This window comes from Chlorocebus sabaeus, chromosome 22 (assembly GCF_047675955.1).
Source record: "Chlorocebus sabaeus isolate Y175 chromosome 22, mChlSab1.0.hap1, whole genome shotgun sequence".
In the NCBI taxonomy this organism is placed as follows: Eukaryota; Metazoa; Chordata; class Mammalia; order Primates; family Cercopithecidae; genus Chlorocebus; species Chlorocebus sabaeus.
Genome location: NC_132925.1, coordinates 92,777,839 through 92,795,362, shown reverse-complemented (window position 1 = coordinate 92,795,362; position 17,524 = coordinate 92,777,839). Strand labels below are relative to the sequence as shown.

The 17,524-nt window shown below is 37.4% G+C and overlaps 1 protein-coding gene and 1 pseudogene across 4 annotated transcripts in view; one reads left to right on the top strand and one right to left on the bottom strand.

Moving 5' to 3' along the window:
* SETD2 (SET domain containing 2, histone lysine methyltransferase) overlaps positions 1 to 17,524 on the bottom strand; it is a 149,764-nt gene that overhangs the window by 59,717 nt on the left and 72,523 nt on the right. For 3 of the 4 annotated variants that reach the window (XM_007984044.3, XM_073010265.1, XM_073010266.1), the window contains exons 10-12: positions 11,830 to 11,964; positions 9,935 to 10,054; positions 7,414 to 8,076 (exon numbers count right to left, since the gene is read on the bottom strand). In XM_007984044.3, coding sequence (XP_007982235.3) covers positions 7,414 to 8,076; positions 9,935 to 10,054; positions 11,830 to 11,964 — 918 coding nt within the window. Of the gene's footprint in view, positions 1 to 4,629; positions 4,798 to 7,413; positions 8,077 to 9,934; positions 10,055 to 11,829; positions 11,965 to 17,524 lie in introns of all 4 variants that reach the window. The other variant, XR_012090645.1, reaches the window with a different exon arrangement.
* LOC119626102 (small nucleolar RNA U13) lies at positions 12,343 to 12,482 on the top strand (annotated as a pseudogene).

The window sequence follows — 17,524 nt, the reverse complement described above, 5'->3', positions numbered from 1 at the left end:
GAGAGGAGACCGCAGAAATAAATGCAGACCACACCATGCCAGGCATGCGAGCCAAGTTAAGAAAAATGAACTTAATTTTAACAGTGTAATGGTAAACTATTTACAAATTTTAATAGGAAACTGAGATGAAGGGATTTGTATTTCCAAAAGATGGCTCTAGCTACTAAATGTAGCACAGATTATAGGGGGCACATAGTAGTCACTCACTATTAGTAAGAAGTAATTTATAATAACCATTATTCCCAAGATGCCATAACAAAAGTAACTCTTACTACAAAGATTAAAAAATTGTGCATGCCTTTGAAGAAAGCAATTCCATGGTTTAGTGAGGGGAAACAAGCATCTACACAGGACATTTCAGTTATCAGTTAAGATTATTATAGTTGTATAGAAGTACAGAAAAGGACAAAGCATGAACTGCAACTCATTCAGAAAAAAAAAAAAAAACGGTATTCCAAGCAAGGAGAACGGTATGTTCAAGGACATGAAGAGGTGAATATGTATGAGAAGACTGATGTGCCTCATGCACTGAGTATGTAAAGAGAAACTGCCTGCTAGGCAAGAAGTTGAGACAGACATGGAATTACTTTCTCTATCATACACTAAAGGCTTTGTTCTTGGAGTAATGGAGTCTCTGAGATGTTACTAGAGGTTCCTGTTAATCACATCTGTGTTTTTAAAATACTGTAGCATAATGAAGGATAACATGAAAGGGGAAAAGAATGACAGCAAGAAGGATAAATGTTGTAAAAGTGTAAGAAATAGCAGGAGACTGAATTAAAAGTAGCAAAGAAGAGATGTTGTGCCTTATTTATTTTTTAGAGACAGAATCTCACTGTGTCACCCAGGCTGGAGTACAATGGTGCGATCTCAGCTCACTGCAACCCCTACCTCCGGGGTTCAAGCAATTTCCCCTCCTCAGCCTCCCCAATAGCTGGGATTACAGGCACTGCCATCATGACCAGCTAATTTTTGTATTTTTGTAGAGATAGGGTTTTACCATGTTGGCCAGGCTGGTCTTGAACTGTTGACCTCAGGTGATCCACCTGCCTCGGCCTCCCAAAGTGCTGGGATTACAAGTGTGAGCCACCACGCCCGGCCTGCTGTGCCCTATTTAACATGGAGAACAAAATAAATCTCAGGTGCCCCAAGAAATACAACTTTTTAAGGGATAGGCAAAAGAAAAATGAACAATGAGAATTACAGAATGAATCTCAAAAGATTCAAAGGAGGGTATGGTGTCAGATTAACAGATGGAAACAAATCATAGATTAGAGTGGTGAAGTACACTGTGTGTACATACATGTTAATTGATACACACACACAGGCATATTTTATACAATCTGCTGACGGGTCCTAGAAACAATGTCCCAGTATCGACAACTTCATCTAGAATCCAGATATTGGTTTCAGAAACATTTCCCAACACGAGGAACAAGAGCTTCTTGATAAAATGACCAATTCTAGGGCTAGAGAAGGGATAGTACAAGATGAGCCTGGAACAGCATATTGTAGCAAAAAGGTAAGAGAAAATAATGGAGATATGTCAGAATGACACAAAAGCCAACATGAAAGGGCTTCTACTGGCCAAATATGGGACAATGAAGGCATCAAGTAAATAATGAAGTTAATGGATCATAATCTATTGGGTAAAATAAGAATCTATGAGTAAAATAGTATAAATCAATGAATGAACAAATAGGAGAATAAGTAAACTTGCTTACAAAAGAATGTCCAATAAACAAAGTAAAAAGAATAACGAATTAGAAAATCACCATTTGGCAACCACCATAGTAGTAAGAAATTCAAGCAAATCACTGGATGCTAAATCTAATGGATACATTTTATGAAAAATAGGATATTTACATATTTCCAAAGTTGCTCATATGTGATGCTTTTTAATTATAAAGGGAAAGATCATAACTTTGCCCTGGAGAAGTCTGGCAGACTACGGCTTAATCGGCTTAATCGAGTGATCAAAGTTGACAATGTTAGTAATGGGAAAATTCAGTACCATGTGAAGAACACTACTGTAATATTCCTGACAAAAAAAAATGTATACCTGAATCCAAACAAAGGAAAGTTTCAGACAAACCCAACTGAGGGATATTCTACAAAAATTCAAAAGTACTTTAAAATGTGAACTTTATAAAAAATAAAGGCAGACTGAAGAACTATTTCAGAGTAAAGGGTACTAAGGAGACATACAACTCAATGTAATGCTTGCTCCCATATTAGATTCTCAGCCATTTATTTATTTATTTATTTATGTATTTATTTATTTATTTATTTATTTATTTTGCTATAAAGGCCATTATGTGATATGTGAACAACTGGCAAAATCTGAAAGAGGTCTGTTGATTAGATCATAGTACTTTATCACTGTAATTTGCTGATTTTGATAAGCACACTGAAGTTACACAGAAGAATACCCTTGGTTTTAGGAAATACACAATATCCAGGGGCATCATATCTATAACTTAGTTGTTGTTTTGACTTTTTTTTTCGACAAAGTCTCACTCTGTCATCCAGGCTGGAGTGCAGTGGCACCATCATGGATCACTACAGCCTCAACCTCCTGGGCTCAAGCAGTCCTCCCACCTCAGCCTCCCAAGTGGCTGGGACTACAGGCACGTGCCACCATGCCTGGTTAATTTTTTAGTTTTTGTAGAGATGGGGTTTTGCTATGTTGCCCAGGCTGGTCTTGAATTCCTGGGCTCAAACAATCTGACCGCCTCTGCTGTAACTTACTTTTTTAAAGTTCAGAAACAGAAAACGATTAAAAAAAAAATGATGGTAAAATGTTAACACTGGGGAATCTCAGTGAAAAGTTTAGAGGAATTTTTCAATGAATTTTCTCTAGACTTGTCACTAGAATATGTACAGAACATTATTCTTGCAGTTTTTCATTAAGCCTGAAATTATATCATAATTAAAAGTTTAAAATATCAAGAAGGAAAATGTATGTTTTCATTATGGTTACTATAAGACTTATACTATCTACATCTATACTAAAACAGTCTCAAGTTTCTGACTGACTTGGTCACAGTCCTAAGATGATCACTTCTAGCTTGGAAATTCTATAACGTATACACCCTCCCACCTCTCAAGATAGTTGTACATCCAAATCACTTCCTAAACAGCGTCAAGACTTTTTTTAAAAAACTAATTTCATGGGCAGCAATAGAAACATGATCATTATGTCTTTAGGGAAACAGAATTAAGAGCTCACCCAAAAGAGTAAAGTGAAAATGACTTCATTCAAAACCAGAATGTTTAGAGCAGCCAGATTCTGCACTTTATCTTTTAGATCAGGTGTTGGCAAACTTTTTCTGTAAAGGACAAGATAGTAAATATTTTAGGGTTTGTGGGCCATCCAGTCTCTGTCACAACTACTCAACTCTACCACTGTAGTACAAAAGCAGCCACAGATGATAATACATAAACGAATGAACATGGCTGTGTTTCAAAGAAAATTTTATTTACAAAAACAAACAGTGGGGCAGATTTGGCCAACCCTTGATTTAGATGAAAGTATTTGTTTAAAAAATGGACCACTAATAAATTTTTGCCTTTTACCAAACGAGACATTTATTTAAAAATTTTAATGTAGATGTAGCTAAAACAGCATTCTTTAGGGGCAACTGTAATTTTGTTAAAGGATAAGTAATATTAATCTTTATGGATACAGAATAACCTTACTCTAGTAAGAATTCAAAAGTTATCACAGAAATCCAGGACACATAATTTCATTTTCAAATGTTGCACAGCAGATTTCACATAAAATATTAGTGATGGAGTGAAAATCCAAGCACTGACTCAAAACTTCTCAGTTTAGGCAACTCTATGTTTTATTTTAACTTTTCATAGAGAGTTTTAATATGTAGCTTTCTAGGGAAATACTTGATTTGCTAAATTAAAGATAATGTCTTGAGATAAAGATGAAATAAGAGAAGAATAAGAGTAGTCATTAGAAAGAGTTCAACTTATCACATGTAGGTAATTTTGTCCCTAAATCATCTAAATCCAGATGCAAATGGAAATACCCAGACTTCATTTTAAGGAGAGATGCACATCCTATCATCTAAGTGTTTATAAGAGAGGCTCTGGAATCACTAACCATCACAATCTCTTGGTGTTTAATGGCAACTGAAATTGCCAAGTTCATGGGAACCTTACCTCCTCTTCTTATGATCCAAATGAATGAAGACATTCCAGTCAAGTTACACATAGTCACCACTGGTAACCAGCTGTTTTGCCCTATGAAGTCTAGGGTATATTTTCAGCATGAGGGGTGATATGCAACAATTTCTTTTGCAAACAGAAATATATGCACATATCCCTGCTGAAAATGTAGCCTAGTAAATTTTCACATGAAAACAAATACATGCTCTCAAGTGGCAATGTGCTAGGTGATGTTTCTGGTTGAGGTCTACTTTAGGAGTCAAAATGTGTAAGCCTTGTGGAGTCAAGGCAGTGGTCCTGTGTATATAGGTATAGAAAAAGTAGCTCACTTAATCCTTTCTCGCCAGGAGTAGGGATTTTCCCGGAACGACATCCATTGTCGGCAATGGACGCACCAAAATAACGCCGGCGCCAGTGAGTTAACCACCTCTGTCCTCTTTTCACCTATTATATTTTTCATGCATCATCCAACTTCCCAACCATCTTCCTGTTTCTTCACAGAATGCACGCTAGGTTCTCGTTTTTCTTCAGCACGAAGTTGGAAATGGAGTTGAGAAAAGGAGACACATGGTCAGCTGGTGATGTTAACAAGCTCCTTGCTGCCCTGAGAAGCTAGATGGAAATGGTTCAAGTTACAAGGGGGATCATCATCAGATCTGGGAGGACAAAGAGTAATTCACGAAGCTTCATTCCCTTCCCTCCCACCCTCTTTCATTTACTGATGATTCCTATAGTCTGCCATCACAGCAAAACCAAGATTAAGGAATCTGAAGCAATCCCTTTCTGTTCTTCACTCCATCCAGTGTGTAGAAAAGCCAAGCGAAACACATGTCCGCCAATGTTATGGTGGCTCCCAGTTGGTCGGGGAGACTTGAAATGGCCATAACCACATAACCACAATCTTACACCAATGCTTTTTAGTATGATCTTGGAATTAAAGATCAGCAACTAACACAGTGTTTGACAATAGGTGCCTAATAAAGGTAGGTTGAATAAGACATTTTCTTTTCAGTTAATGTCTACTCGAACACATAGGTGGAAGTCAGACAGAAGTAGTTAACTCTTTCAATGCCGGGATCGTATAGATATATAGTAATCACATCAAGTCAATGTGTTTCTCTAAAACATGTTCAAATTATGGATTCCTGATTTCAGACTTCTGGTTAAATGCTATCTATGTTTGTCTGGTTTTTCTAAGAACCACCATAATCAGAGTTTTGAAATCAGAGCCATAGTAAATGTTAATTAGAATGATGGATGAATTAAGAACCCCAGCACCAATGTGTAACAAAACATCACAGTTCACAGTCAATAAAAACATTTCTCAGTAATACAATTCTAGATGGGTAATGATTCCAGAGCAAACTAAAGTTTGAAGAAGACAGGAGAATTTTACTTAATGGCTCCCTTGACACTAAGAATCAGAAAAAATCCAAAGTATGAAGGATAAGAAGTATGTATTTTAAGTACAAATAAAGTTTTAAACCTCAAATCAAGAGGATCATCAAGCTACATAGTATTATACAATTGCTTTGATGTTTCAGATAGCAGTGGGGAAGATAAGAAAAAGGGGAAGAAATAATTTTGTAGGACTCAAATGTGCGTCCAGAGTGTGAGTTTAAATTACCACGGTTACATCTAATTGGGTTAAGTATATCCTAGAGAGTAATTCATACCATTACAATTACAGAAACCAACTATCATACAGAGAAACAAGAATATTTACTTTTTCCAGATTTTAAAGACAGCTTTACAATGATTACATCTTAGCAGTTTTAAAAAATAACGTCAACCAGAGACTTCTCCAGCAAAAGTAAACTACTGGTCTATAACCCTACTTATTCTCCTTCCATAAAGCTACAGCTGTAAAGGCCTTTTATGTGTCCATCTGTGTACTTGTCTTCATCTCCACCTTCTTAATTGAGCTTCTTTACAGGCTTCAACTAGCAGCCTCCAAACACAAGAGGGACTCCTTTTAGGGACTCCTGTGCTGTCACAAAGCAGCCCTTAAATAAAATCCATCAAGTGACTATCCCAACACTTCTTTCAATTAACTGCAATTCTGATTCCTGCAGTTCACATACTGACTTCATAAGTAGATTTACTATGAACCCTTCCTTTTATATTTTGAAAAAGGCCTGTAAGGCTGAGTTTATACTGAATTGTAAGTGATGAAAGTAACATGAGTAAGAGCTCAAATGGGTAAACAAGAGCTGAAACCACAACATACTTAAAGAAGGGTCTCAACACAGCAAATGAGGAAGCACAGTACACAACCACCAACTACTCATTTTGCTCAGTGTTTAAGGCCAGTTTCATTGGGTCAAAATACAGGATTTAATGGAGCGAGCTTTGTCATCATAATTAGGGGCAGGGAGGATTCAGGTGTTCATCTTGCTGCAAATAAGTCAGGATTGTTGGTTTATTTGGTTGCTTCATCTCTGGCAGAAGAAAGGAGGAACAGAAAAATAGAAGCTAGTAAGTAACCTGTTCCCACAGGGTCCTCAAGACATGGATCCCAAGTCCAGATCACTTACAAATGAAATGTACCATACCTCTCCTAAGTTTATCCTGTTATTCATTCTAGTGTTTATCCAAGACTCAGTCTGGGTTTTCTGCAAAGCAAACCCTGCACACATCTTGCTACACTCTTCAACAAGAGATTATGTGTATAATAGGCATAAGAATTCCAGATCTATTTTTCCTCTTTTGTCCAAAGAAATAGGCATTTAAAAGCAGGCCCATTTCAGAAACAATATTAGAAGTGAATACCAACTAGTTCCATAAAGTTGTTTTTCTAAAATACAAATTTACATTCAATCATTTTTAATAAGCTGCTGAGTTACCTTAGTTTTCCAATTTATTTTTAATTTTCCATTAATACAACTGATTTCCAATAAATTTAAACACTAATTTTTTCTCATTACAAATAGAATCCTAAGTTTGCTACTCAAATGATTTTTGTTTTTAATGTGAAGAGCACTTAAATGACTGAACTCACTATTATGATATACTTTTCTAAGTGAGAGAAAAGAAGACATTTGTATATTAGTTTGGCTAATACGACTCTTGCCACTGTTTAGAGGATGTTTGAGACACACAGTAAGAGAGACAGTATTCCATTTTTCAGAAATATGCATGGCTAAAAAAGTAGTTAATTTTGCTTAGTTTTGTAGACCTCTAAACCTGAGTAATTCAAGTTGAAATGAACAAAAGATGCTTCCTTACCTTTAGATCTTTCCAACTGTCCAGGAGTTTGGTGGCCAAATCACTTATATCCACTGTTTTATCTGGCTGTTCTTGGCTCCTTTCACTCTCCACATCAGACACACCCTCTTCTTCATCTTGGGATGGTGTTTCTTCATTAAGAGGTTCTTCTAGTTTTGTTCCATTGCTCTCTTTGGGCTCTATTTCAGTGTCAGCTTCTGGTTCAGACGTAGGTAGCTTACTAGCCTCTATGTTGGTTTCACTCTCAACTTTGCATTCAGGCAGCTGTTGTGGGAGTAGCTGTTGTGACTGCAACTCCTCCTCTTCCTCTATAGGAACATTTTCTAATTGATCAAGATCCTCTTTGCCATCCTTGCCTTCTAGCTCACTGGTTGCATCAGAGATTGCACTGTCCATGCTATTTTCACTTATAATTTTCAGTCTGCGAAACATTAGTTTCTTGGGAGTGTCTGTGTCAGCTTCTGTACTCAGCTTGGTGGAAGGATCAGGTGTGTTGAGTGGTGTGTGAGCACGCGATGTATTCTCACTAGAATACCCATCTCCTTCACTCAACGGAGGGACAGCAGTCTTAGTCTGAGACCAGCGTTGAATAATTGGAAGTACTTTGCTTTCCTCCAACATATTTTTAGTAGGAATGGGCAAGTGTTCCAAAGTCTTTATAATCTGATTAAACATAAAAAAAAAATTACATCACTTTGTACAGTTGACTTTTTTTTTTTTTTTTTTTTTTGGAGACAGAGTCTCACTCTGTCGCCCAGGCTGGAATGCAATGGCATGATCTTGGCTCACTGCAACCTCCGCCTCCTGGGTTCAAGCAATTCTCCTGTCTCAGCCTACCAAGTAGCTGGGAGTACAGGTGCTCGCCGCTACACCTGGCTAATCTTTTGTATTTTTAGTAGAGACAGGGTTTCACCATGTTGACCAGGCTGGTCTCAAACTCCTGACCTCAAGTGATCCACCCACCTCGGCCTCCCAAAATGCTGGGATTACCAGCATGAGCCACTGCACCTGGCTATAGTTGACTTTGCTTTTGTTTTTGTTTTTGTTTTTTTTGAGACAGAGTTTCGCTCTTGTTGCCCAAGCTGGGGTGCAATGATGTGATCTTGACTCACTGCAATCTCTGGCTCCCTGGTTCAAGCGATTCTCCTGTCTCAGCCTCCCGAGGAGCTGGGATTACAGGGATGCACCAACATGCACAGCTAATTTTTTTTGCTTTTTTTTTTAGTAGAGACGGGGTTTCTCCATGTTGGTCAGGCTGGTCTTGAACTCCTGACCTTAGATGATCTGCCCGCCTCAGCTTCCCAAAGTGCTGGGATTACAGGCGTGAGCCACAGCACTCGGCCTACAGTTGACTTTTTCAATCTCTAGATGGGACTCAGATTATTTCTGCAAGGGTAGTGCACTATTGCTACTGCTTTACTAAGACCTACATCTCTGTAAACACAAGCATTAAAAATCATAATATTGCTTTCTTTAAGAAAGAAAAACTTTTAATAAGACTGATCAGCAAGAATAAAATGTGGAGCAACATCACAACATCAAATAGGACTGATCAATATCCTCTACCAGTAGTTCTTAAACCTGGGTAGCTTTTTAAACATATATACTACTGGACCAATCCTGGGTATTTTTTCTTAAAAAGTTCACCAAGTGCCTACGATATAGACTTGGGAGCTATGTAATAACATATTTAAATGATGTCTGTCATACACACAAAAATGCAGACATCTCTTTAGCTTTTTGATAAATAGCTATCTAGCAAAGAGACCCTCTCCTCATTCTTAGACAACCTCACCCATTCTGAAATCCAAGAATTTTTTCTGAAGTATTCTTCAATGTAGTTCCACAGAAAACCCAAGGCTTCCTCAATTTCCTCAAGTAAAATCTCCTGGGAGAAGGATGGAGGCAAGAACAAGTACTTATCTGCCCATTCCTTTTTGTTTGTTTTTAAAAGTCTTTTATTAAATAAAAGACTTTGGGATTATATTACAAATTAGAAAGTTAGAAAATATTATTAATTTCATAGAAAGGTAAAGATATCATTACTCCACTAACAATGCTGTCAATGAACCTTTACTTAGATCTTTTAAAACACTTATTTAAAAAATTCCTCAAAATGTTCATACTCTTGTTATGCAGAATTCAGATCTTTACCAATTCTTTAGGCCCCACAGTTCAAATTTTATATAACTTCCCATCTTTTTAAAACTCTGGTTTTAACAACAAACTGGATCTTTCACTTAACTATGTTGTTGTTGTGATTATATCTTGCTCTTGTAGTTCCCTGTTACGTAGTACCAACTTTAAAAAGATACTATAGGAAAACCATGGGACAAACTACTAACAAGGTGAATGTACGGTTAGATAGTTAAAGGAATGATACTGAGATGAAAAAATTATTTGATTATTTAATACCAGTGATACAGTGCTAAATTCATAATTACTTATATTATCACATACCCACAACCTAGGCAATCAATATAGTGGTTTTAAGAAACAAGCAAGCTAAATGTGAACTGACCTCTTCCTGAAGCTTCTGGTTACTTTCCCGGCCGTCACCTAGCTCTGCCATCCAGATCCACAACAAAGACAGCCCATGACGTTCCAGAAAGGACTTCAGGCAGGACTGTGAGTGTGTGTTCTTTCATGGGGGAAGGGAGACAGGATGTAGAGTATTGGGAGGCAATACCAGAATATTACAAAGAGCCCGAGGAGAGTTCACGTATATATTACACACTATAGAGTTCACTTACATTCACAAAAACAACCTAGAAACTCTGTTTTCATTAGCCTAAATGGAACTCTACAACAAATGCTTTAAACAGATTATAATCTTCTCTGATACACAAAATATAGCCAGTCAACTGGGATTTTACTATCGTAGAAAATTACATAAATATTAATAAGTCATTTATAATGAAAATTCTGAACTAAGAAAAAATTGCAAGTACCTTTTTAAATAAAAACAAAACCATAAAAATTAATCATTAAATAATTCTTTCTTCTCTCCCTTTCAGATGATTCTTGAAAAGACCTCTTTTTCCTGTTTTGTTTTTTAATCATCATGGTTTTTTTAAACCGTGGCTTATGACTATAATCCCAGCAATTTGGAAGGTGGAAGAGGGAGGGACTGGTTGAGGCCAGGAGTTCAAGACCAGCCTGGGCAAAATAGCAAGACCCTTATCTCTACAAAAATATAAAAATAAAAATTAGCTAGATGTGGTGGTGTGTGCCTGTAGTCCTAGCTACCAGGCAACTGAGGCAGGAGGATCACTTGAGCCCAGGAGTTCCAAGGCTGCAGTGAGCTATGATTGCGCAACTGTGTTCCAGCCTGGGCAACAAAGTAAGACCCTAAAAAAAAAAAAAAATCATTTTGTGTTATCTAACATCTTGTGGCATACTTAATAAACTGGTGTAAAAAAGAGTACTGTTAAAATTTCATGCTTTGAGATCATGTAGTACAAATGGCTTTGGCATGCTAATAATTGGAGGGTAAAAGGCTATGACAAGTGTGATGAATTATTACATTTAAAAAAAAAAACAAAAAACGCCACCACATTCTTTGAATATAGACAGAAAGCAAACCAGGTCTACTAATGCCATGGTCCCCAACCTTTTTGGAACCAGGAACCAGTTTCATGGAAGATCATTTTTCAACGAACTGGGTGGGGGATGGATTCAGGATGAAACTGTTCCACCTCAAATCATCAGGCATTAGATTCTCATAAGGAGTGTACAACCTAGATCTCTCGCATGTGCAGTTGACAATAGGGTTCATGCTCCTATGAGAATCGAATGGCGCTGCTAATCTGACAACAGGTGGAGTTCAGGCAGTAATGCTCACTCAACTCCTACTGTGTGGCCCCGTTCCTAACCAGCCCATGGCCTGGGGATTAGGGATCCTTGTACTAATAGATAAAATGATACTGAACCCTTTAGTCATTTTAAATAATATGGTACAAGCTTTGAAAGTCATATACAACTCACACATCCATTTAAAAAATAAGATTGGCCGGCCAAGGTGGCTCACGCCTGTAATCCCAGCATTTTGGGAGGACGAGACAGGTGGATCATCTGAGGTCAGGATTTCAACACCAGCCTGGCCAACACAGTGAAATCCCATCTCTAACAAGAAAATACAAAAATTAGCTGGACGTGGTGGCTGGTGCCTGTAATCCCATCTACTTAGGACGCTGCGGCAGGAGAATTGCTTGCACCCAGGAGACACAGGTTGCAGTGAACTGAAACTGCACCACTGTACTCCAGCCTGGATGACATAACAAGACTCCATCTAAACAAACAAACAAACAAATAAATAAGACTAACTCTTATTAGAATTATTCCTTCTTCATTCATCTTCATTCATTCACTCCCACTCCAAAACCAGAAAAAAAAAATAAACATTAAAGTGTTCACCTGTATGAGTTCCAGACAGGTAAGTTTCTGCTCCAAAGTTTCAATTCTAACCATTAGCCGGCATAAGCTGAGCACCTGGTTTTTATCAGCGAGACCCTCACCATTTTCCATCAGAGCTTCTAGCTCTCCATCCACCTACCACAGCAAATAAAAATACCTTTTTATAAAACAACAACAACAACAACAACAACAACAAAAACTAAAAAACCCAAAAAGTTGCTCAACCTTATCAATTATTAGGAAAACACAAATTAAGACCAAACTGGGAAACCATGGTATTAGACTGAGGGAAAAAATTAAGAAGATTGATAATATTAAGTCTACTGTTGATGAAAGCATAAAATGGTATAACATACATTTGAAATGCATTTCATTCACTCATCAAATACATATCAAGAACTTATTATGAGTCAAGTATAATTCTAGGTGGAGATCTGCAATGAGCCAAAACAGAAAAACCTGCCCTTATGGGAGACCATAAACAAATTATATTAAACTAAAAGGACTTCAGAGATCCTTTATGGTTCATAAATATGATGGTTGGGTTTTCACACTGCTGTGTGAGATATATCTCCCTCAAACTTAAATAAGTTACACATTTTAATATATAATGACGCTTTTATGATGTCAGCATATGAATGACCCAGCTGATGGGGCAGAGTGCTTCAGAAAAAAATAAAGCATTAGCCTGAAAAATAGTTGTATCCCCATGCACAGAAATTCTACTTATCAGAACTGTAGAGAAATTCTGCACATGTGTACCTGAAGATTCCTAAGAATGTTCATTGAAGCAACACTTATACTAGCAAAAAATTGCCAACAACCCAAATATCTGTACAAGTTTGATAACTGGCCATGTTCATGCCATGAAATATAATACCACAGTGAAAGGAATCAAGTACAGCCAAATGCAACAACATCCATCAATCTTAAAAATATGTCATTAAGAAAAAGCAAGTTCCAAAGAATTACATGCTATATGAATCCATTTTTATGTACCTCAAAGCTGAACTTTTTAGGGATACATATGTGAAAAACTGCTTTTAAACAGGCAAGGATGACCAGGCATGATGGCTCACACTTGTAATCCCAGCACTTTGAAAGGCTGAGGCAGGAGGATCACTTGAGCTCAGGAGTTTAAGACCAGCCTGGGCAACACAGCCAGACTTCATCTCTACTAAAAATAAAAAAAAATTAGCCAGGTGTGGTAGCATGTGCATATATAGTCTCAGCTATTCAGGAGGCTGGGCCAGAAGGATCACATGAGCCTGGGAGATTGAGGTTACAGTGAGTTATAATTTTGCCACTGCACTCCAGCCTGGGTGACACAGTGAAATCCTGTCTCAAAAAAAAAGGCAAGGAAGTAAGACCCACAATGTACAACAGTGGTAACCTCCAGGTAGGGAGAAGGAAGCAGAGCAGCACTAACAAGGATTTTATAATTATGCTTTGTAACATATATATTCTTTGAGTGTTTTAAATATTAAATGTAAATAATGGGGGTTGGGAATCAACCTACCAAAGGTTATTTCCAGTCCTGCATTATGGCAGTTACAGGATATAAAGATGCCTTCAAAGAATTTATTATGGGGGAGATTAAATTAATTCATATGAAACCAAACAAGGAAGCATTAACTGCACATGTTATGTAGACCTAAGAGGTCTACGTAAGGGAGTAATTAGAATGAGTCACTAAAATAAGATTAGAAATAGGTAAGATAAAGACAAGAGGAAAAGGTAAGCAAAGTAGTGAGGAAAGTGTGAACAAAGAAAAATAAGAAATCATAACAGTGCATAGGTCAACAAAGCTCAAACAGGTAAGGCATGGTGAGGGACTGAGAAAAACCATACCAAATAAAAGATTGGGCCAGATGCAGTAGCTCATGTCTGCAATCCTAGAACTTTGAAAGGCTGAGGCGGGTGGATCACCTGAGGTCAGGAGCTCAAGACCAGCCTGGCCAACATACTGAAACCCCGTTCCTAATAAAAATACAAAAATTAGCTGGGCAGCATGGCGGGAGCCTGTAGTACCAGCTACCTGAGAGGCTGAGGCAGGAGAATAGCTTGATGTTGCAGTGAACCGAGACTGTGCCACTGTACTCTAGCCTGGGTGACAGAGTGAGGCTCCTTCTCAAAAACAAACAAACAAACAAAAAAAGACCGGTGTTAGATTAGAAGATCTCAATGTAACATAAAATAACTTGAATTTGATAAAACCTGAACAGAATCCTGAACAAGGGAATAATATGATCAAAGTGGATTTTTTTTTTTTTTTTTAAGATGGAGTTTCGTTCTGTCACCCAGACTGGAGTGCAGTGGCGCAATCTCAGCTCACTGCAACCTCCACCTCCCAGATTCAAGTGATTCTCCTGCCTCAGCCTCCTGAGAAGCTGGGACTACAGGCACGTGCCACCACACCCGGCTAATTTTTTGTATTTTTAGTAGAGACAGGGTTTCACCGTGTTAGCCAGGATGGTCTCGATCTCCTGACCTTGTGATCTGCACGCCTCAGCTTCCCAAAGTGCTAGGATTATAGGCGTGAGCCACCATGCCCAGCCCAAAGTGGAATTTGAGAATAATTTGTGTGGCAATAACAGAATCAAATTTAGACAAGCTAGAGACTAAGGAGAAGACATACAGATAGCATTAAAACTTAGCAGCAAATGATAAAAGTCTACAATGAAATGATTCAGAGAAAAGCAAAACTAAAAGGAAAGAATCTTAAGAAAATTTTCTATTACTTTTTCTTTTACTTAACTAGCTATTTATACCTTAATGTAATTTCAGGCAAGGCACTGAACATTTTTATTTCATACTGTACTCAAAAATTCTGGTAAAGAATAAGAATAAATGAGAAAATATAAAGTGCTGCCTGAGAGAGGCTGTAGAAACTCAAAACCATTTTTCTTTCTAAAATGTACATTTAAGGCTCATTCTTTTTCATTTCCAATACCATTTAAGTTTCTGAGTAAATACACGAACAGAAAAACCAATTTAAAGTTGTCCTAATCCAAGAAAGACAATTTCATTAAAGATATCCTTTCCTTGCATATCCTAAAAGTAAGCCTTCCTGGGTCCCAAATTCTATGGTATTAGAAGAGTTCAAGGGCTTTAAAATTCTACTTTTCCCCTCAACTGTAACAGCCACAACACTGCTTTTGACAGAGTTTTGAGATGTAAATAAAACAGGACTAAAAAACGAGGTATTTTTAGCCAGGCACAGTGGCTCACACCTGTAATTCCAGCATTTGGGAGGCCAGGGCAGGCAGATCATCTGAGGCCAGGAGTTTGGGACCAGCATGGCAAACATGGTAAAACCCCATCTCTACTAAAAATGCAAAAATTAGGCCAGGCACGGTGGCTCACGCCTGTAATCCCAGCACTTTGGGAGGCCGAGGTGGGTGGATCACCTGAGGTCAGGAGTTCAAGACCAGCCTGGCCAACATGGTGAAACCCAGTCTCTACTAAAAATACAAAAATTAGCCAGGCATGATGGCAGGTGCCTATAATCACAGCTACTTGGGAGGCTGTGGCAGGAGAATCACTTGAACGCGGGAGGCAGAGGTTGCAGTAAGCCAAGATCATGCCACCACACTCTAGCCTGGGCAACAGGGCAAGACTTGTCATCATAAATAAATAAAATAAAATAAAATAAAAATTAGCCAGGTGTGGTGATGCACACCTGTAATCCCAGCTACTCAGATGGCTGAGACAAGAGAATCACTTGAACTTGGGAGGCGGATGTTGCAATGAGCTAAGATCATGCCACAGCACTCCAGCCTGGGCAACAGAGCAAAATACTCTGTCTTTAGGAAAAAAAAAAAAAAAAAAGAAGATGTATTTTCTTTTTAAAGTTAGGTATGTTATGACTGTTTAAAACTCTGAGATAAAGCTAAATTATGTTACTTACATTCATTCAATAACATTTATTGAATAGATATTGTAATAAGGCATTTCCAGGATATAAAGAAAATAACGTTCTAACTAAAGAAAAAGAAACAGTAAAAATGCAGAAACTGTAGTATAAATTAATTTTTGCAAACAAAATAAAGACGAATAACCCTTGAACATTCCTCAGTGGTTGTACTGTAACACACATACACATAAATGCATGCCAATTCTAGTGGTGATAATACAGCTCCCCTAATTTTGGGTGCTCAAGCATAGCAATCAATTGTGCAGTAACTTTTAGGGTACCTGGGAGAGACAGGTGGGAAGACTGAGTTTGTCTCCCTTCCTTTCAATTAAATTACATTTACTAAAAGTACTAGATTTTATGTATGGGTCAACATCATCCAAGAATATGAGGTAAGTAACTAAAAGTAAACATAAATGTAAGATTGATTAGGGTGTATTTTTAAAATATTGATAATTGGAAAATTATATCTTAAATATATTTATATATGTTTAAATATAATTTATATAGAGTAAATATATATTTACTCTATATAGTGCATATATATGCACAATTCTACAGTACTTGAAAATTTATTGAGTACCTAATCATTGCAAAATATTATTTTTTACTACTTGAATATTTTTGGCACTAAGAGGTCTAAGTAGCATTTTAAATACTTCTTGATGGAATACAACATACAGTATGCAGTATACATATATATACAGAAAAATATATAAACAATTAGTAAACAGGTTTAATAAACAGGTGAGCAACACCCATATAGCCACCATCCAGGTAAATTTAAAAACAGAATACTGCCAACATTCCTGCAGTGCCCCATGTACCTACCCCTTCCGAGTTATAACAGCAACCCTTCCTGTGCTTTAGAGATAACTTATCCTAATATTTTAAGAAAGAGGCCTTCAATTTTCTTGATAGGTTTACTATCCACATGCAAATTCCTAAATATTAAAATTTCTTTCTTTTTTGTTTTTAGTGATGGAAGTTAACTTTATTTGAAATGAAAGGTTCACTCTTGTCCTTGCTCCCTTATTACTTTAATTTTACTTTAAGTTCTGGGATACATGTGCAAGAACACACAGGTTTGTTACATAGGTATATAAAATTGTATCTATTTTTCATCTTTATAGAAATGAAATCATACTGGACAAAATATTTTGTCATGCTTCTTTCACTCAAACTTACATTTTAAGAGTTATCCATGTTATTGTATGCAGCCAGTTTATTTTCATGACTATTTCTTTTATAATTTATCCTTTTTTTTGTTTTTGAGACTGAGCCTCACTCTGTTGCCGAGGCTGGGGTGCACTGGCATCATGTCGGCTCACTGCAACCTCCGTCTCCTGGGTTCAAGCAATTCTCCTGCCTCAGCCTCCCGAGTAGGTGGGATTACAGGCACCCACCACCACACATGGTTAATTTTTATATTTGTAGTAGAGACAGGGTTTCATCATGTTGGCCAGGTTGGTCTCAAACTCCTGACCTCAGATGACCCACCCACCTCGGCCTCCCAAAGTGCTGGGATTACAGGCGTGAGCCATTGCTCCTGGCTCATTCTTATGTTAATAGATATTTGAGTAATTTCTACTTTTTGATATTATAAGCAATGCTGTTGTGACTTCTAATATACATTATAGCTAGGCTCTCTGCTTATACACCCAGGAACTGCTGGCTCATATGGCATATGTGGCATATGTTCTTTCAACTTCAGTAAATAATGTTAAAGTATTTTCAAAAGTGGTTGTCCCCCATTTACACTCCCCACTGACAGTGTAT